Consider the following 21,058-nt stretch of genomic DNA (forward strand, 5'->3'; position numbering starts at 1 on the left):
TAGAAGGTCCAGCTCCACGCCCAGTCTGCAACAATCATTCAACGGGGCAGGGGTGGGGGGCTCTTCTGAGTGACCTCCATGCCTCCACAGCTGCAGCCCAGGGGGAGGGCTCCTAATCCTTCCTCTTTGCCTTACAGTTTCCTGCCCTGCTCTGGACGCCCCTCCCGATGGCAAGAAGTTCGGAAGCAAGTACTTGGTGGACCATGAAGTCCATTTTACCTGCAACCCTGGGTTCCGGCTGGTTGGTCCCAGCAGTGTGGTGTGTCTTGCTAATGGCACCTGGACTGGAGAAAAGCCCCATTGCAGAGGTATGGCCGTCTGCCCTGTCCACAGCACACAGCGTGGGTATGCTGGTCAAAAAGGGTCATCCCAGAGACCATCTCTCTGGTGAGTGTGTGTGTGTATATGTGTGTGTGTGTGTGTGTGTATGTATGTGTGTGTGTGTGTGTGTGTGTGTGTGTGTGTGTGTGTGTATGATGAGAGAGAGAGAGAGAGAGAGAGAGAGAGAGAGAGAGAGAGAGAGAGAGAAGTTCAGGTGAATACATGCCACAGTAGTCAAGGCTAGCCTCAGGTGTCAGTCCTCACCCTGTCTCACTGTTTGCCGCTGTGTATGCCGGGCTGACTGGTCAGCAAACTTGCAGGGGTTGCCTTGTCTCTGCTTCTCATCTCACGGCAAGAGCGCTGGGTTCCAGGCGCTGCTTCCGAAGTCTCTGGGTAGGTTCTGGAGATCCAAAGTCAGGTTTTCACACCTAAGTGGCAAACATTTGGCCCACTCAGCCATCTCCTGCTCCCCATGGTTCTTCAACCAATTCCTCAGCCGAGAAACAATCGGTGAACCTATCGGCTCCCTCACCTCTACGTCAGGCCTGAGTGGTTTCCATCATGAGCTTGCTTAGTCTTGGTCTGCCTGTAGAGAATCTGAGGTGCAGGGTGGGTAAGGGACTTACACAAACCCATTCTCTACTTCCCAACAGCTCACCCTGTCCTGGACTCCAGTGGCTGAATATGTTTGTTTGTTTGTCTGAGATAGGGTCTTATATAGCCCAGGCTGACCTTAAACAACTCACTTTACACCTGGGGTTGGCCTTGAACTCCTGGTCTTCCTGCCTCTACCTCCTATCTTCCAAATGCTAAGCTTACAGCCGGTTGCCACTGCCTGGCTGCACACTTTTAATCCCAGCACTTGGGAGACAGAGGCAGGCAGATCTCTGAGTCTGAGGCTAGCCTGGTCTACAGAGCTAGTTCCAGGACAGCCAGGGCTACACAGAGAAACTCTGTCTCAAAAAAAACAAAGAAAAATAAAAAGATTGGCTCTTAGTTGGGTAAAGTGTCTCCAAATTTAATCCCAGCTCTTAAAAGGCTGAGGCAGGTGGGCTGCCTGGAGTCTGAGATTAGCCTGGGCTACAGAGTCTGAGATCCATATCAATGTCATGGCCTGGGTCTAAGAGGGCTAAGAGGAGGAACTAGAAGAGAGGTACAGTTGAGCTGCCCTGGGGCTGTGAGGCTCCTGGTATAGTCTAGGGAGGAAGAAATCCCTCAGCTGTCCTTTCGGTCTAGCTGGGACTTGGTGTGGACAGCTCCAGGAGAGACCTTCCTGAGAGCAGCATGGGAAGAAAAGTTTTCTCTGTGCTGTACTTGAGAACAGACCTGTTTTGACAATAGAAAAAGTGAGGCCTGGCACACGTAATTTATTGGCTTTTCAAAAGCCTATAGACCACAGTTAAAAAAAATTCATGGCTATCAATCATTTTTAGGCATCCATGGAACATCTTTTGAGGCAAGATGCCCATGATTTTAGACAGGATTAAGGAGAGCATAAATCTTTTTTTTTTAATTTGTTTATATTTTATGTATGAGTATTCTGCATGTATACCTTCATGCCAGAAGGGAGCATCAGATTCCACTATAGATGGTTTCAAGCCACCATGTGGTTGTTGGGAATTGAATTCAGGTCCTCTGGAAGAGCAGCCAGTGCTCTTAACCACTGAGCCATCTCTCCAGCCCCGGGAGTGCTTCGGACTGCAGAAATATATCATAAGAACTAAGCTGGTTATGGCAAAGTCACTACCTGAAGGGATCAAGGAATTCCTTCAGAGGAAGCCAAATTCCAAGGAGTTTTTGGTGTTACTTGGCTTGTTATATATCAGCTGTCTTCTGTTATGAAAATCATGTGTGCCTTCATAGTTTTCCCAATTAATTTTTCCCTAAAAAGGGCTAACAGTGTGGACTGATCACTCTCTGGACATACACATTCAAGGCACTTGGAGAACAGCCTCAGGAAAGGCTCCCTCTGGAATCAGAATCTCCCTTAGCCATTTTCAAGGACTAACAATAATAACAGTCCACATGCTAGTCTCCTGATTTAAGGTAAATTCCACAAGGAGACACCGCCTAGGTCAGGTGGACATTAAGTAATAGCTTTACACAACTTAGCTTGGACCCTCCTTTCTTACAGCCTTACTAACTATATAGACTGCTAACTCCTTACCTAACCACTTCTAGGAATATTTAGATAACTTTCTGTGCTGACAGCTATGCTCAGCCAGAACCCCAGTTCAAGCCTCCCTGTAATTATCATCATTGGCAGCATCCAGCCAGGTCCATCCCCAGATGGAGGAAAGTTCCTTATCAGAGATACCTCTGTACTCTCTAAGAACAGACTTAAGCATCCAGACTACCTGTTTGAGAAGGCCTGGCGGATGTGCCAGTTAAGCTTAACTTCCTCCTTTCCCAAACCTTACCTCTAGTTCCAGATCTCCCTTTAACTATCACCAGAGGCATCTAGCTGTACACAGGTTGCCTAGCGACTGAGCACACTTTCCCCGACCCTGCAGAAAAATGGCAGATAGCTTGGACAGATAGGAGCCACAGGAAAGAAGAAGGCAGTTTTATTTCCTCCCATTGACCTAGCAACTTACAGATTCTTAGCATTTTCTACCAATCACACTTAAGACTATAGTGGAGCACATAAGATCCCTCTTCTTAGATATTATCTGAATTTAGCCTTTAGTTAATTCATTTCCCCATCAGTCACTTCCCTTTTGGGTTGCAAATGATAATTAAAAATTACTGCCCCTCTATGTGATTCTTATCACCCCTCCGTTTGACCCTGGAAGTCTGGTGGTCACTGCCTGAGGAAAATCCTTACCTACCTTTATGACCCTGTAGAATTCAAGCCTGGTGACCTTGCTTGACCAGGGGATTGTTACTGCTTGGGTTTATAACTGGACTCCTGAGAGACTTGGGGAGGATGGAGAGATGGAGAACAGAGAGGGATAAGGAGGATTTTGACCAGAGAGAACATGTGGATGAGATGGAAGATGAGGAAGAGTCAGATTGAGAAGTACTGGCTGGGTAAGAACAAGAGAATTAATATAGAACTTAGAGGGAGCAGTAGATAAATATAGAGAGAAATCAGGCAAGAAAGGAGCTAGGCATGAGAACAGAACTGAAGCTGTGTAAATAGGATGTTATTCCAGAGAATTAAAGTAAATGAACTACAGTCTCTATAGAGCTCGGTGTGCTGAGATTCTATTTCCCGAAAATAGTCCTCGCTGTTCATAGTTCTCTCTCCTGAGCCCCTGGGATGTATAATATTAAGGCTGGTCCCTCTAATATTATACAGGATGGGAGCATAAATCTTAAACCAATGCAAGAGCACTGTGGACAGGGGACTTGGGGGTGGTATTCATTTGAGATAGGGCCTCTTTATGTTGCCCAGTCTGGTCTCAAATCCTCATTGAGTACTAGGAATTTAACCAAGGGCCTCATGCATGGTAGACAAGAGCTCCACCATTCTGCTACAATTGATAGCCCTGAATACTTAAAAACCTTGGAGATGAGTGGGGATTACCAGGAGGAGCTGGGACATGGCAGCACTCACTGGTCCAGGGTGCCCTTTCCTGTTTCCTGAGGTGGCTCAAAGGTTGATTACAGGTTCCAGCTCTCAGACCTCACTGGGAACCACTGAGATGATAAATCATGAGCTATGTAAACACACCTGGGCAAATGCCAGAGCCTGCTGTTCACCCTGACTCTGAAGGAATTCTGTCCAATTAAATACCTCATGAATGATAAAAATGCCATCCTAGGTGTGAACACAAGCTTTTCATTGCTTTGGGCATCTGTAGTTTTAACTTCCAGGCTGAGCTGCAGACCCTTGGTGGGGTCTTTCCATGTCCACTCAGCACCTTCAGGGCCCATTCACTTGGCCACTTGTGGCCTGATCTGCCTGCCTATGTTCTGTAGTGTGTACCCCACATTTGTCTGTCTCTTGCTCTGTCATGGACATCTGTTTGTAGTCCACCCCTGGCCACAATGACAGCACTGACATGGTCTTCTTTTCCCACCTTGTCCCTGGACTGAGTGTCTGTGTATCATCTTTTTAAAATTTTTTTTTTTGGTTCTTTGAGACAGGGTTTCTCTGTGTAGTTTTGGTGCCTGTCCTGGATCTCACTCTGTAGACCAGGCTGGCCTCAAACTCAAAGAGATCCGCCTGGCTCTGCCTCCCAAGTGCTGGGATTAAAGGCATGTGCCACCACCGCCCGGCCTGTGTATTGTCTTGACTGGTGACCTTGACTGGTTCAATCCCTGGAACCTACATAGTAGGAGGAGAGAGCCAACTCCTAAAAAAGCTGTCCTCTGACTTCCACAAGCATACTGTGGCATGCATGTCCCCCCCACACACATACACACACTTATATACATATACATACACACAAACAAACACACATATACATGTGTACACACATACATACATATACACACATATTATACATGCACACACACACACATTCTTTTTTTTTTTTTTTTTTTTGGTTTTTCGAGACAGGGTTTCTCTGTGTAGCTTTGCGCCTTTCCTGGAACTCGCTTTGGAGACCAGGCTGGCCTCGAACTCACAGAGATCCGCCTGGCTCTGCCTCCCGAGTGCTGGGATTAAAGGCGTGCGCCACCACCGCCCGGCTCACACACACATTCTTACACACACACACACACACACACACACACACACACACACACACATACACACACTAAATAAATGTTAATTTTTTTCTAGGAGGCTGGAGAGAAAGCCCAGCAGTTAAGAGCTCTTACTTACTGTTCTTGCAGAGAACTGGATTCAGTTCTCAGCACCCTCCAGTTCCTGAGTTTGGGTCCCCGGCATCCACATAAAAGCCCTGTGCAGAGCTGTGTGCCAGTAACCCCAGCACCGGGGAGAGAAGGGACAGGGGGCTCACCAGAGCCCACTGGCCAGCCAGTCTAGTTGAATTGGAGGGGTCCAAGTTCTCAAAATAAAGTGGACAGTTCTAGGCCATCTGACACCCTTTTCTGGCTTCTGTGGGCACTACACACACGTGGTACACGAACACACACTCAGGCACACACGGACACATAGCATAAATAAATATTTTCAGTTTCCCCCCAAAATATTGGAAGATGAAGAAAGACACACAGAATGGAGGCAAAGACACATAAGCCATAAAGACACTACTGAACTTTTATTCTCTGGTTTCAGCTCTCTCTATATATATATACATATGCACATAGTGGATAAGTGAATTAAAATTTCTTGTTATTGAAGTAGCTAGAGCCATTAAGTAAATAAATGAATAAATAAGCAAAGTAATTGATAGTGAGAGTGTGGAAGCCTATGTGAGGTTCCATGGCTTCAGAGTGGCCATTCTAACCATGTAGAAGTTCGCCAAGACAGACAGAGTCGGGGCTGAGCCAGGGTTTCAGTGGCTGCCTGAAACTAGCTGTGTGATGCTTGATTTCTGAGTTGGTTAGAATAAAGTGATTACATTTAATGTTTTTAAAAAAAAATAGGACCTTGGATATTTTTCATCTCACTAAGTGTAAACTGGGCCTGGATGTTTACTCTGTACTGAGGGAATAAAATATTTGTGTGTTACAACCAACCGGATCAACAAGCTGCCAGGCTCATCCCCCAGGTTGGCATGCTGTGTCTGTACTGGCGCTCATGGATGCTGTCTTCAGCCAGAGCCCCACAGCAGTGCCAGACAGCTGCTGTTGGATCTTCTCAGGGAGCTGTGACGATCTGGATTACGTGGATGAGACTTCGTGTTGCTGGAGCTGTTAGGATCAGAGCCTCGGCCCTGGCAGCCTTAACTACACTTGGCTACCCATCCTTGATAGGCAGATTAAGCAGACTAGTAGTAGTGAAAAACAAACATAAAGGCCTGGGCTGGGGTGCCCAGCACCCACATAAAATCAGGGTGTGATGATGTGTGCCTGTAACCCTGGCGCTGGGGGCAGAGAGACAGGCAGGTCACCAGAGCCTGCTCGCCAGCTAGTCTAGCTGAACTGATGAGCTCCGAGTTCTCAAAAGCTAAGATAGAGGGACTGGAAAGATGGCTCAGTGGTTAAGAGCACTTGCTGCTCTTCCAGAGGACCTGGGTTCAATTCCCAGCACCAACATGGTGGCTCACAACTGTCTATATAACTCCAGTTCCAGAGGATCCAATGCTCTCTTCTGGCTTCTGTGGGCAACAGACACACACAAGATGCACAGACATACATGCAGACAAAATATACATTCACATGAAATAAAATAAACATGGACAGCAGTAGAGAAAGACACTCAATGTTGACCCCGGTCCCCATTCTGGCACGCAACAACCACCCCTGCCCCTGTGCATGCACATTAACATATATATGTATAACACACACACACACACACACACACACACACACACACACACACATACGAACAACAAAGAACTATATGCAACCTCCTCCTGGGAGACAAGTTCCTCCTCTGGCTGGCACCAAGCTTAGCCTTTTCCTTCCCCACCGGATGAGATTCCTGAAAAAATTCCAATTCGTGATGTCCTTTGTCTCAGTACCGTGAGAGCCCGTGGGTAGGAGTGGTGATTCCAAATGTCTTCAGAACACCTCCTCTCCTGCCAAGACAGTTCCATCTGGCTGGAGCTCAGCAATGTGGTGACCAGCAGCTGCCGAGTATGCCCAGTTCAATTTCCACATCAGCAGTTCTGTCACTGTGTGTTGTAACCATGGGGGACAATAATCTTAATTACAGTCATTCACTTCAAGACACAAAATTATGTCAGTGCAGTGAAACACTTGGCGACACTCTAATAACTGGCCGGTCCCCACTCTGCAGGCCACTGAGGGTGATGAACCGTACTTGGCATAGAAGGAAATTATACTTAACGACACCATTAAAGATGCAGTGGGCAAACCGGGTGGTGGTGGCGCACGCCTTTAATCCTAGCACTCAGGAGGCAGAGACAGGCAGATCTCTGTGAGTTCGAGGCCAGCCTGGGCTACAGAGTGAGTTCCAAGGACACTCAGAGCTGCATAGTGAAGAGACCTTGTCTCAAAAGAAAGGAAGGAAGGAAGGAAGGAAGGAAGGAAGGAAGGAAGGAAGGAAGGAAAGAAGGAAGGAAGGAAGGAAGGAAGGAAGGAAAGAAGGAAGGAAGGAAGGAAGGAAAGAAGGAAGGAAGGAAGGGGGGAGAAAAGAAAAGAAAAGATTCAGTGAGGGAGAGGTGGCTCAGAGGTTCAGAGCACTAGCTGCTCCTGCGGAGGATCTGGGTTCAGTTCCCAGCACCCACAGGTCTCCTCATAACCATCTATAATTCCAGTTTCAGGGAATCCAGCACTGCACACATGTGGTGCTCACACATATATGCAGGCAAAACATTCATAGACATAAAATAAAAATAAACTTTTTTTAAAAAAGAAAAAAATCCAACACATAAAAATATAGAAAAAAGATCTTATAAACCAAAACTCCAATAATTTTCACAAAGCAAACTCCTTAGTGTCATAAAACATCTAACTAAAATAAAATTTTCCCTATTGTCATATGTATTTTTAGCTCTTTGTTTGAACTGGACCCCTGTAGTTGGAAGTTTCTCTGGTCCCACCAGGCCCCTGCAGTCCCACGGCCCACTTACAAAATAATCATTCAGAATCTTATATTATAACCACTTGGCCATTAGCTCAGGCTTAATACTGACTAGCTCTTACACTTAAATTAATCCATAATTCTTATCTATGTTTGGCCATGTGGCTTGGTACCTTTTCTCAGTTCTGCCTTGACATCTGGCCGGTGACTCCTGGCTCAGGCCTTCCTCTTCCCAGCATTCTCCTTGTTTGTTTGTCCCGCCATATTTCCTATCTGACTACTAGCCAATCAGCATTTTATTTATCAACCAGTCAGAGCAACACATATTCACAGCATACAGAAAGACGTCCCACAGCAGACCCCAAATCAGCTCCATTATTTCTAACTGGTTGTCCTGTCTCTTACATCTTGCAAAGTGTTGCTCGGGTCCTCCTTTTGAGATTTATTGGTTGATTCTTCAAGAAAAATTCAGGGTCAGTTCTCTGAGCTCACACACTTTTGAGACAATTTGTTAGAGGTCAGCTTGATTGGATATAAAATTGCCCATTTTGTTGACTCTCTTCAATACTATGCATCTGATTACAGGTGTAGGTAATCATACCCAATTTTATGCTGAGGACCAAGCCTAGCTCTTGATACATGCCAGACAAGCAGTCTGCCAACTAGGCAACACCCCCAGGCAGGACTCTTCAATAGGAAACCTTAGTTCCAGGGAGAGTCTGAGCAAGAGTCCCTAAAAGGTTCTTGCCAAAATGTCAGGGACAACCAGAGTTGAACACAAAGAACACAAGTTCAAATAAGATATGGTTGTTTACATAAAAATGCCATCAAGAGGGTTTCAGAGTCGACTCAGCAGTTAAAAGCACTTGTTGCTCTTACGGAGGACTTGGGTTTGATTCCCAGAATGTACATGGCAGCTCACAGTCCTATGTAGCTTCAGTACCTGGGGATCTTTTGCCCTCTTCTGGCCTCCACAGGAACTGCATGCATGGGCTGCACATATACATGCAGAGAAGCACTCCAACACATAAGACAATAAACTAAATCTAAAAACAATTTTAATGCCATCAAGACATTGGTGAAGTAGGAGGTTCTGCTTTTGGTCACAATGGAAAAATAACAGGAAAGGAAATTTTAGAGGCTAAAGGTACACAGGGAAATGTACCTCATGTAAGTGGCAGGGGTGGGGGGGTAGTGGTGACAACATGGGACATACTCCTGTCAAATCCCATGCAAGCTGGTACACAAAAATAAAAATTAAAAAACAAAACAAAACAGAGGATGGACAACAAAGAATTGTCAGAAAGACATACCCATATACCCATAAAGCAGAAGGAAATTACAAGCCAATATTTCAAAACATGTCTCTAGAAGTTTTTAAAATAGAGAGACTACAAGAACAACATCTAGGCGAGAGAGATAGCCAGTAGGGAGAGGCTCTCGCCCCCAAGCCTGATGGTCTGAGTTCAAGCCCTGGAACTCACAAGGTAGATGAAAAGAACGGACTCTGGAGAGTTAATCTCTAACCTCTCCACTCATGACGTTCGTGTGCCCCCCACACAAAAAACAACCCAATGTAAAAGAAAAACTAAAAAATGAGAAAACCTTAGAAATAAAGTCACTGGAACAATGGGAAATTTGAAACAAAATGCAGAACCCGGGAACAAAGAAAGAAAAAGAAAAAAAGAGGGAGGGGGATGAGGGTGCAGCTCACATGGTAGCGTGCTTGCCTAGTGGGGATGAGGCCCTGGGTTTAATGCCCGGCACTACACAGATCAGGCATGGTGGGTCATGCCTGTAATCCTAGAACTCAAGATGTGGAGACGGGAAACCAAAGACCAAGGTCATCCTCAGCTACATATCACATTCAAGGCCAATCTCTGCTACTTGAGACCCTATACATAAATACTTTTTAAAAGAGAAAAAAGTATACATATGACAGTTCACTTTTATAGAAGAATAAGTATTCATGAAACAGGAGAGGGAAACATGATCGTGCCCATGCCATGGCTTGCCAGCCTTTTTCTTACCACCATTGCCATTGCCCTCTTCACAGTTCTAAAATCATAGCTGAAGGCCACAGCCTGGGACACACTTGAATGTGATGACAGCTATCCTTCAATTGGGACAAGGCATTTGCCAGCCTGGGCATCAGGCCATTGGATACCTCTGACTGCTCATCAAGATAAGAAATGCAGAACGTCTGTCTGGAGCCAGTAATGAAATGAATCCACTGAGACACCTGTTCACATCTCTATCCAGCTGATGTCAACCTAGCCCCCTCTGAGGGGTTCAGGTGCAAGCTTGGCTTGTCTTCCACTGGGGTCTCCCTGAGGACAGACAATGGTGTGGGTGTGCTGAGACCAAACTGAGGGATAGAAGCACTCACACTTTCTGGCTTCCTTCCCATACCTTCATGATTTATTGATCTGCCCGCTTTCAGAGGGGGGCAGTAAGCAAAGATAGGTTTGGATCTTGAGAGACCTTGGAACACTGATGGGGCTGTGGGGGGGGGGGGGGCACTGTCATTTGTGTGTAGTATGGTCTCAGGCACATTCCCGGAAGTTGATCATCTGAAAACAGGCTGACCGGGGAAGCATGTCACCGGCCTGAGGTTACAGAGAAATGGATATAGGGCCTTCTTTGTGGACAAACTGTTGGGACAGTCTGAGTCTTAATAAAGGAAGCCAAGGTCTCTTCCAAATGACCCAGAATGAGGCTATGGTTCTCACTAGATGCAAAGTCCCTGCTTCTTCCTCTTGGAAGACACACAGAAAGAAAGGTCACTTCTAGGCCTGAAAGGGGACGTTCTCAGGTTTCCCTCCTCTGAGAGATGCTCAGAGGTTAAGAGCAAGCACTGTTCTGCACCGTAGGGAAGCCAGCAAGCTGACAAAGCTCCTCTTGGATGGCTTGTGTATGTATGTGCTTTAACAGGCCTGGGACATTTGTAACAGAGAAGGTTCTACAAAGTCATCTTTTCCAAAGTAAGACATTTTATAAGTATTTGTTGTAGACAAGGGAAGGATAAAAAAATTGACAAATGAGAAAAAAACTAACAAACAACAAACACCCATAAGCCTAGCAGAGAAAAGCTGGAACTCAAGTTTCTTTGTGGGGGCAGTACTGGGGATTTGAACCTAGGGCCTCATGCATGCCAGGTAGGTACTCAACTGCTGAGCTAACTAACTCAGAGAAAAAAAAAACCTACTGAACTTTAAAAGTTCTCTTCCTTTCTCTCTCTCTTCTCTCCTCTCCATGGAACAACAGAGTATGCAACCCCAGAACTACTCCCTTCATCAACCCTGGAACCGTCAATAGCCCCCAATTGGTGGAGCTCAGGGGAGCTGAGTTAACTTCCCCCATCTCTGGATATTCCAGTGGGCCATCCTCTCTCCCTCTTTAATTTCTTGGAATTGAACTCCTGTTTGAAGGATGACCCAGGGATGGAGATGTGGCTCAGTTAGTACAATAAGGTTAGCATGTCTGAGGCCCTGGGGTCCACCCCAGCATCCAATAAAACTGGGCATAGTGATACACAGCTGTTAATCTTAGCACCCAGGAGGTGGAAGCAGGAAGATCCTAAGTTCAGTTTCATCCTTGACTACACAGAGAGGGAGTTCAAGCCAGCCTAGGATCTACCTTGGAGCAGAGTTGAAGGGCCTCGCTCACAGAGTTGAAGGGCCTCACTCACAGGCAGAGGCCAACACCTGGCTACAGCTGTGTCCACTGCCCCCTCGTAAATTACAGCATCAGGTTCCTTCACGGAGCATGGGTGGTGTTCTGCCAGTTCCTGCACATAGAGCCCCGTGTGGGCACGGTGGGAGGCAGGTACTCAAGAAGCAATGGCCTCATCTCCGCTCATAGGTTCCCTTGCAGCTCCCACAGGTCGAGAGTGCCAGGGCAAGGTAGAAAGCTGGGGTGGTGATGGTGTAGTGGAACATGTCTGTTCCCAGGAGGCTGAGGCAGGAGGATCACAAACAAGCATGCTAACCTGAGCTTCATAATGAGACCTTGTCTCAAAAACAAACCAAAACCAAGCCAGACGGGAAGCTGGAGTGGTCCTGCCGTGTGAGGGAAAACCCACTACTGTTAGCGTTTGCTCGACTGAGCACTAGAGTCCACATAACCATGTGTTGACATCCTTCCCTAGACATCAGGGCATGCTCCAGCCAGCCTTGTCACAACGGTGGGACGTGTGTGGAAGGAGTCAACCAGTACAGATGCATCTGTCCTCCAGGAAAAACTGGGAACCGCTGTCAGCATCAGACCCAGGCTGGTATGTAGCCCCTGTGGGACTTGGTGAGGATGCTCCCCTGGGGCCTGGCAAGGATGCTGGTCGTGGTCACCAAAGGCAGATGTGTTAGGAACTCTGTGCCTCTCGTAGACTCAAGCTTTTCCTCTGTGGTTCCCATCCACTGGCTGACCCTGCTGGTACCCTAAGGCGCTCCTGTAGATGGGCTCTGCTCTTTTTTTATAACCAGAGTTTTGATCCTTCTTTTGGAGAGACAGGCTCCAACTTAACAGCATGCAGATCAGAGACATGGCCTGCTACACAGAGCACGTTTACCTGCTTAGTGTTTCGCCCGCTAGCAGAATCGCTTTTCCTTCCGATGATTCTATCACACCCTGCAAGGTCAGCAGCCCAATGTATTTTAAGATATGAATAACCAGACATTTGAGTCCCAGCACACAGCAAGAAAACCTCATGATAAGCAATCTATGAAGGATGGGTGAGGGGTTTCACACCATTCTGCAACTGAGAGGTGTAACTGAAAGATGCCCTTTTCCTTTCCCGACAGGCCTAGCTTGTCGTTATTTCTTCATAGACACATCCCGTGGGGGAAAGGGCATTTTGGTGGATAGTGTAAGGTCCAGAGAATAAGAGCTGACAAACTCTTGGGGCTGGAGATGTAGCTCACCTTGTAGAATGCTTGCCTCCCAGGCAGGAAGCCATGCATTTGATCCCTAGCATCACATGAAGCTGGGCATGGTGGTGGGCATCTGTGATCCCAGCACCAGTGAAGAAGAAGCAGGAGGACCTGATATCTGAGGCTATCCTTGGCTTCATAGCAGAGTCTAAGTCCAGCCTGGAATACAGGAGACCCTGCCTCAAATAAAATAAAACAACAACTTCATGCCCTCTAGAGCAGCCAGCTCCAAGTCAGGGTTAAATAGTGCACCTATAAGGTTGCTGCTGACTGCCTCGACAAGTCAGTGGGACTAGCCTGACAGATCCTTTCTCATAGTGAAGAGGTCCCCTGTAGCTCTTATGTCTGGAGTCACCGTCTGTTGAAACAGTGGGAGGCGGGGCTTTCTTGGAAGCTCACTGACTGTTTATAAAGAAGAGCAGAAAAAATTTCTTTTCGCCTTGGTGATACCGTACTAGCCACTAAATGCGCCTTGTTAGGGGGTCCTTCTGCTGTAGGACCTTCGGGTCATCATTCCTCATTTTATGAAGTGTCTCCAAGACTGGAGTCTTCTCCAGGAATGGAGAGTAAGAAGTGAGCAGGTCCACACTAAGAAATGACCCAACAGACTTACCTAGAACCTTCCTGGACTATGCCTCTTTCCCAGTACCCTGTAAGCCTCTCCCCAGTATTTTTCTAATTTCTGATTTTTAAGTTGTGGGTGTGTGTGCATTTGTTTGTGTGGATGCGTACACTTGAATGCAGTACTAGTGGAAGCCAGAAAAGGGCTTCAGTCCCCTGGAAGTGGAGTTCCAGGCAGTTGTGAGCCTCCCCATGTTGGTGCTGAGAATCAGACTCTAGTCTTCTGGAGCGCTGGTTCTGGCTCTTAACCACTGAGCCATCTCTCCAGTCCCTAATATTATTTTGAGACTGAGTCTGACTCTGCTACCCAGGCTGCCCTTGAACTGGTCTCAGGTGATGCTGCCTAAGTCTTGAGAGTAACTACAAGAATTTGTTTTTTTGTTTGTTTGTTTTGTTTTTGGGGTTTTTTGTTTGTTTGTTTTGTTTTTAGAGACAGGGTTTCTCTGTGTAGCTTTGGGCCTTTCCTGGAACTCACTCTGTAGACCAGACTGGCCTTGAACTCACAGAGATCCGCCTGGCTCTGCCTCCTGAGGGCTGGGATTAAAGGCATGCACCACCACTGCCTGGCCAAGAATTGTTTTTTAATAATCCATTTACCAGAGTTGGAGAGATGGTCAGAGGTTAAGAGCAGGCACTGCTCTTGCAGAGGTCAGGGGTTCCCGGCACCCACATGGTGCCTCACAGTCATCTTTAACTCTCCAGTTCCAGGGAGATGAAGAAACCATCTTCTGGCCTCCACGGGCATCAGGCACTACATGTTGTACATGTATACACGCAGGCACTTAAACATAAAATAAAATCTTTTTAAAAATCCTTTAATCAGGAGGCCGAGGCAAGAGTTAAAGGCCAGCTTGGTCTACACAGTGAGTTCCAGGCCAGCCTGGGCTACATAGTGAGACCCTGGTTTTGCTTGTTTTGTTTTTATCCCGTTTACCTTATTTTTATTGTGGTTAGAAAACTAATTTCTGTTCTTGGAAAGATGCAAAAACTGTATTAACAAAACTACCCTTGAACATATGAAAGAAGCCACAAGCTGTGTGTACACACACACACACACACACACACACACACACTGAACAGAAAAAGTGGAAACTCAAGATTTTAAACTCTAGGAGTCACTGCATCGTGGGCGTTGTACAAGATTCTCAAAATGAGCCCGGCAGCGGTGGTGGCGCACACCTTTAATCCCGGCACTCGAAAGGCAGAGCCAGGCAGATATCTGTAAGTTCGAGGCCAGCCTGGTCTACAAAGCGAGATCCAGGACAGTCACCAAAACTACACGGAGAAACCCTGTCTCGAAACAAACAAACAAACAAATTTCTCAAAATGAATCTCGAACTTCACATTGCACATGTCCAGCTGTTACATCGCTCCCTCACGGGTCCAGGTCCTTCCTCTCAGTGGTTTAGGTTCAACCACTTGTCATTTCTTCCCGGCGGTACAGTATGCACGAGAGATAGGGTCTCACCAGCCCCGGGGCGCACTGCAGGTGCCGGGGGGTGGGGGGTGGGGGGGTGGTCGGGCGCTGAGCGTGTCTTCTTCCCGCAGCGGCCCCCGAGGGCGGCGTGGCCGGCGACCCCGCCTTCAGCCGCGCGCCGCGCTGCGCGCAGGTGGAGCAGGAGCAGCACTGCAGCTGCGAGGCGGGATTCCACTTGAGCCGCATGGCCGGCGGCGACAGCGTCTGCCAGGGTAGGCTCCGGCTCCGCGGGGGAGCGGGGATCGCGGGAGAAGACGCGGGGAACTGAGCCTGGGAACCAAGGGTCCTATCTGCAGCCCTGGGGCGGAGTGCAGGGTGGGGCGAGGGCCTTCCTGGGCGTGATCTCAGAAATACCAGCGATTTGCCACGATGGATGAAATTAAAGGGTAGACTTAAGGGGGATTCTGGAGATAGCACGCCCTTCTTGGTTCTCCTCCCTTACTGGGCTCCAGTAGGGTGCACTGGGGCCTTCTCTGAGACAGTGTAGACAGCAGATGGAGTGCTGGGGATGTGCATTCAGTCTCTAGAGTGCTTGCCTAGCATGCACAAGGCCCTTCGTCCAATCTCATCACCACTTAAATTTGGAGTGACAGGCCTGTAATCTCAACCCTTGGGAAATGGAGGCAGGAGGACCAGAAGTTCAAGGTCATCTTCTGTAACACAGCGGGAAGCGGGGGAGGAGGAAAGCAGCCTGGGGGTGATAGCCCGGAACTACTGTGCCCAGTTGGGACCACAACCTCCTCCCTGTCCCCTGGCAGCGTGGCAAGGGAGTTGCTGGGAGCACTTAAGGCAGACAGGGCCATGGATGTGGGCACACTCTGAGACTCGTTCCCTAGCCACCTCCTCTCAGTTTAGCCGACTCTAGAGCAGCTCCACCCTGAGATCTGGCCAGTTGATGCACATTTCACAGCATCGGAAATAAAAAGACTCCCCACCTGCTTCTAAAGCGGAGTCTCACTATACAGTCCAGGCTGGCCTCCGACGGAGATCGGTGCCTCAGCCTCCCAAACACTGGGGTTACAGGCCTGCCTCACTCACCACACAGGCTGCAGGGCTCCCTTACTCCGCATCTCCATTGCTGAAGTTGAGGAGAGCCAAGATGGATGTCTGCATCTGGTTCTCCTCCCCGACTGTGGTACTTGACTTGCTAGGCTTTGTAGCGTTTCCCAGGTTAGACTGAGGAGCCCCCCGGAAGTCCCCCACATCAGCTCCTTCTACTCCTCCCTCCAGCCCTCTTGGCCCTTGGGGGGAAGGGGAGCATCCCAGATGGTCCTCTGCAGGTATAGTTTGTCGCGTATTTAGTCACAGTTGCCAAAGAGTCTCGTTTGATGGAGGCCACATAGCCTCCTGGAATCAAGGGCACTTTTGTCCCCAGATGTGAATGAGTGTGAGATCTACGGGCAGGAAGGACGCCCCCGGCTCTGTATGCACGCCTGTGAGAACACCCCTGGCTCCTACCGCTGTACCTGCCCCAGTGGATACCGGATCCTGGCTGATGGGAAGAGCTGTGAGGGTGAGTGAGACGGCAGCAGAGGAGGGTGACCACGAGGCTCGAGGTCACCCTCCACACCTGGTCACCTGCTGCTGTTATGACCCCTGCTCTCATCCCATTCAGGAGTGATTAGGCTAAGAGAATCAATGATCTGGGCACACATTCAATCTTGGAGAAGAAATTAAAAAGAACTCTCAAAGATCAGGCTATATGTTCTACACAAATCAACTGTTTAAGCATCGAGCCTCTTCTGACCTCATATGAGTGACATTTCTAGGTAAGGTCACTTCCTCTTATTCAGCACTGCCCTCAGCCAGACCTGAACCCAAAGGCCAAGAAGCCAGCCTGAGTCCACTTTATTGGAACCTGAAGGGACCTCGGAGGCTTCACGGCCCTGTGTGTCCACCTACTAGGGTCCTCTGACTACAGGTGCTGTATCTCAGCATAGCCAGGCTCGACAGCTCTGACCATGTGTGGTGGCTAGCTGAGGACAACAGACAGACAGAGCCACCAATGACAGGCAGGAGCGAGGAACAGGGCTCATAAGAGCCTGATGACCATTGTGGCTGGAAGTATTCATCCGCCACCAGAACTGAGCCCAGGCTGAAAACAGAGACCACAGCCGCTCAGGCCTCCATTCGCCAAACTCCACTACACACCAGAAGACCTGGGAATCAGAAGGCCTGGAAGTCTAGGCAGATGGTCCAGGCCAGTCAGTCTCCCAGGGACAGAGAAAAAGATTAGAGGGTGGGTTGTAAATGCAAACACCTGGTTCAGATTCTACTTAAGTGCCACCCATCCATTGTGACCCTCTGGACGACAGGGCTGAGGTTTCTCTGTTTCCAGACATGGTGCAAATAAGTACCTTCATCAGCAAGGAATGTCTGCAGGTAAAGCGGGAGTGGGGGGTAGAAAGGAGAGGCTGAAAGCTGCAGGCACCATCATGGACACCAGACAAATCTAGCAGAGCCTGGGCACACCAATGGGAGGCCTCCTGTTACCATACCTCCTCTGAAGACAAACACAGAGGTTAATAAACAGATACACATCAGTTCTCTGTATTAGCACAATCAGAATACAGTAGCCCCCTCCCAGCCATGGGTCAATACCCAAATTCAGAATAGTGTCAGCCCTACGTGTATGATGTTTCTGTCCTACAGTACATACCTAGCATCGTGAAGTTTAATTTATAAATTAGGCAGAGCAAATATTAACAGCAACGAATAGCAAGATAAATAACTATAATATACTATAATAAAATTTATTAAAAGCTAATGAACTGCTTGTTTCTAAAAATTTTTATTTAATATTTTCAAACTACAGTTGGCCACAAGTAAGTCAAACCATGTATAAGTTGGGACTGCTGTATACAATTCAGGCCTGAAGGCAAAGTAGAGTCTCCTCTTGCTCATCTTGATTAGGAGTTGGGGCGGCAGGGGACCTCTGGGGAGAATGCAGCTGCTTCAGGCTCACATTGGGAGGATGTTCAGGCCTGACTCCCCCATGGACTAAGGACACTGAAGGGCACCCAGTGGGTGTCAGAAAATGGCTCTGAATTACGGAGGAGAAGGCAAAGAGAAAGGGCAGGAAGCTAAGCCACAAGCTGACTTGGAATATAAAGAGAGAGGTAGCTCTCTGGTGACATCTTGTTGAACTCCAGTGTAAGTTGCAGAGGAGTGGGCAGCTGGGAACTAGAATAGGAGATGTCCAGATAGTCATTCTCACATCTACCCATCTACACTTCTGCTCATCCACCCACCCATTCATCCACCCACCCATTCATCCACCATCCATTCATCTATCATCCACCCATCCACTCCATCATCCATCTCACAGCACTCATATGGGCCCACATGGGGCTTGGGAAGGGACAGCCTCCAGCTGGGTAAATTCACTGGATGTTTGTAGAGAGCACAGAGAACTCTTATAAAAAATGACCGAGTCCAGATGTCTGCTTTCGGTATGGGATGTGGTTAAGGAGGCAGACATTCCTGAAGGGTTGAGTCTGAGTGTGAGGACAACCATGGGTAATAAGGAGACTCAAAAGTGCCTGGGGCTGAGAAGGAGGCAGGTGACTGGTAACACTCATTTGGTGTTGGCAGGAACCCCTGTCACTTGTCACAGCCCAGGATAGGAAGACAGCATCCCAGGGAGGGGGATTCACCACCACAGTCCTAGAGCACTTTTGAAGGACCTCATTCCAGATGTTGAAAGAATGTCTGATAAGGTTCTTGCTGTAAGGGGATGGATCCCTGGCACTCACAAGCCAGCCAGCCTAGTGGAACCAGTGAGCTCTAAGTTCAGTGAGAGACTCTGTTCAAAAAATAATGTGGAGAAGTGATTGAGGAAAATTCCCAAATTGTCAGCCTCTGGTCTCCGCACACATGCACACTCACATGAATGTGTGCTGCCCCCGACACACACAGAGTAAGTGTTGGGTATTTGGAAAATTTACCCTTTGTGGAGTCTCCCATTCCCATTGCCTGTTGGGGTTTCAAGTGGCTGTATGATGCAGGAAAGTCAGGAAGATTCACAGCCTCCATTGTGTCTCCTGAAATACAGATGTTGATGAGTGTGTGGGTCCACAGTCCATGTGCCCCCAAGGGACCACATGCATCAATACTGGAGGAGGTTTCCAGTGTGTCAGCCCCGAGTGCCCCGAGGGCAGCGGCAACATAAGCTACGTGAAGACATCTCCCTTGTGAGTAGATCCAGGGCTGCCCACGGCTGGGCATGCAGTTCATGGGGGCGGGGGGGTGGGGGGGTGGAGGCAGATAATTTCATCGTACACAGGAAATATGAAAGACAGAGAAGCTTCTTGGAGCTTCCATTTCCCCTATAATTACCAACTCACATGAAGCACAGACAATTTGTTCTTCAAAAGAGATACTAGAGTCCACAGGAGTGTGGCCTCTGCAGGAGGGCAGATGGGGTAGCCCCTCTTGAGTTTTCCCAATCCTAACTGTCTCCATTTTACCTCTGCTCCAGCCAGTGTGAGCGAAGCCCCTGTCCCATGGATAGCAGGCCATGTCGCCACCTGCCGAAGACCATCTCCTTCCATTACCTCTCTCTACCTTCCAACCTGAAGACACCCATCACACTCTTCCGCATGGCCACAGCCTCAGTTCCTGGCCATCCTGGGCCCAACAGCCTGCGCTTTGGAATTGTGGGTGGGAACAGCCGTGGCCACTTCGTAATGCAGCGCTCAGACCGACAGACAGGGGAGCTCATCCTTACACAGACCCTGGAGGGGCCTCAGACTCTGGAGGTAGATGTTGACATGTCAGAATACCTGGAACGCTCCTTCCAGGCCAACCATGTATCCAAGGTCACCATCTTTGTGTCTCGCTATGACTTCTAAGGATGCCATGGCAGTCGGGGGACTGAGATTTGAGATCTGGGCTGATTTCTCTTTCCCAAGGACACAACTGTAGGCAAGAGCTGCAATGGTCATTTCTCCTCTCTGTCATGTTCCCATCTACTTGGCCTGTTCACCCAGGCTGTTAGAGCAATGTACTGTGCTCTGTCTCACGGGCTGGCACAGGGAAGCCAGAAAACAAACACTGTACCACCATCACACTTCTTTTTTTTCTCTGCTTTAAGCCCCACTGTAGTTACCCGCTTTGGAGACAGAACAGACTCTCAGAATGCTGTGTGAATGACTGTGTGAGTTTGAAATGAGCTGAGGTGGGGGAGGAGCTCGTAGTGCGTGTCTGAGACAATGGCCAACTGTTCTGTGTTGAGGTTGCCAAGCTTGTTCTGACTGAGTATGTTCTCACTCTGTTAATGGTCTAATACCCCTGTGAGCCTTCTTCTCAGGGGCAAATAGGAGAGAGAGCCTGGTAACCCCAAGTGGATCCTTCTAGATCAAGGAGTCAACATTAAATCATGGATTCTGCCAGAGTTTTTTCACTTTACAGAAAACATGTCTCAAAAACATGACCCAGTATTATGGCTGGGGAAATAGAGCCTGCTCCTGTCTGCCCATCTGACTTCTCCCTGAGCTGGAGAGCGCCTTCTAGGAGGGAATAGCTCTCTTCCTGCCCAGCTTGGACATAGAGGAACAAGAGAGTAAGAGAGGCAATGTTTAAGATTGCACCGTTAGTTGGCAATCTCCATCAGTATGGGTTGGTCACATGGGAGACTGGTAAGACCGGCATCTGGCCACGGAATGTTTAGAACACTCCAATTGTCTTTCATTTCATGGCTTTCTTCTGCTGCTGCTAGAAGAACCAAGAGGTGATGCCTTCCAGATGAATGAAGCCCTGAGAAGTTTCCAGAAAACTCTGTGCAGCACTGAGAAGTGGGTGGGATGGGGAACCATTCCAATTAAAAATTTAAAACTAGATGGGTTGAGAGGATTTTCAATGTCCAAATACACATCGATCTACTGGTAATATTGCCTTATATACATTTTATTTAAAAAAAAATATTTCTGCAGGGCGGTGGTGGCGCACGCCTTTAATCCCAGCACTCGGGAGGCAGAGCCAGGCGGATCTCTGTGAGTTCGAGGCCAGCCTGGACTACCAAGTGAGTTCCAGGAAAGGCGCAAAGCTACACAGAGAAACCCTGTCTCGAAAAACCAAAAAAAAAAAAAAAAAAAAAAAAAAAATATTTCTAGAGGATAAGACAGGCGGATCGTGGGTTTG

The 21,058-nt window shown here is 48.1% G+C and overlaps 1 protein-coding gene across 2 annotated transcripts in view; it reads left to right on the forward strand.

The window, feature by feature from the left end:
* Fbln7 (fibulin 7) overlaps positions 1-20,310 on the forward strand; it is a 36,732-nt gene extending 16,422 nt beyond the window's left edge. The window contains exons 3-8 of one of the 2 annotated variants that reach the window (XM_052723773.1): positions 138-308; positions 12,042-12,167; positions 14,989-15,129; positions 16,293-16,430; positions 18,972-19,110; positions 19,398-20,310. In XM_052723773.1, coding sequence (XP_052579733.1) covers positions 138-308; positions 12,042-12,167; positions 14,989-15,129; positions 16,293-16,430; positions 18,972-19,110; positions 19,398-19,770 — 1,088 coding nt within the window. In that variant the 3' untranslated portion in view covers positions 19,771-20,310. The remainder of the gene's footprint in view (positions 1-137; positions 309-12,041; positions 12,168-14,988; positions 15,130-16,292; positions 16,431-18,971; positions 19,111-19,397) is intronic. The other variant, XM_052723774.1, reaches the window with a different exon arrangement.
* The last annotated feature ends 748 nt before the right edge of the window (positions 20,311-21,058 follow it).

Source organism: Peromyscus californicus, unplaced genomic scaffold, assembly GCF_007827085.1.
Source record: "Peromyscus californicus insignis strain IS unplaced genomic scaffold, ASM782708v3 Scaffold_7__1_contigs__length_154581171, whole genome shotgun sequence".
NCBI classification, from domain to species: Eukaryota; Metazoa; Chordata; class Mammalia; order Rodentia; family Cricetidae; genus Peromyscus; species Peromyscus californicus.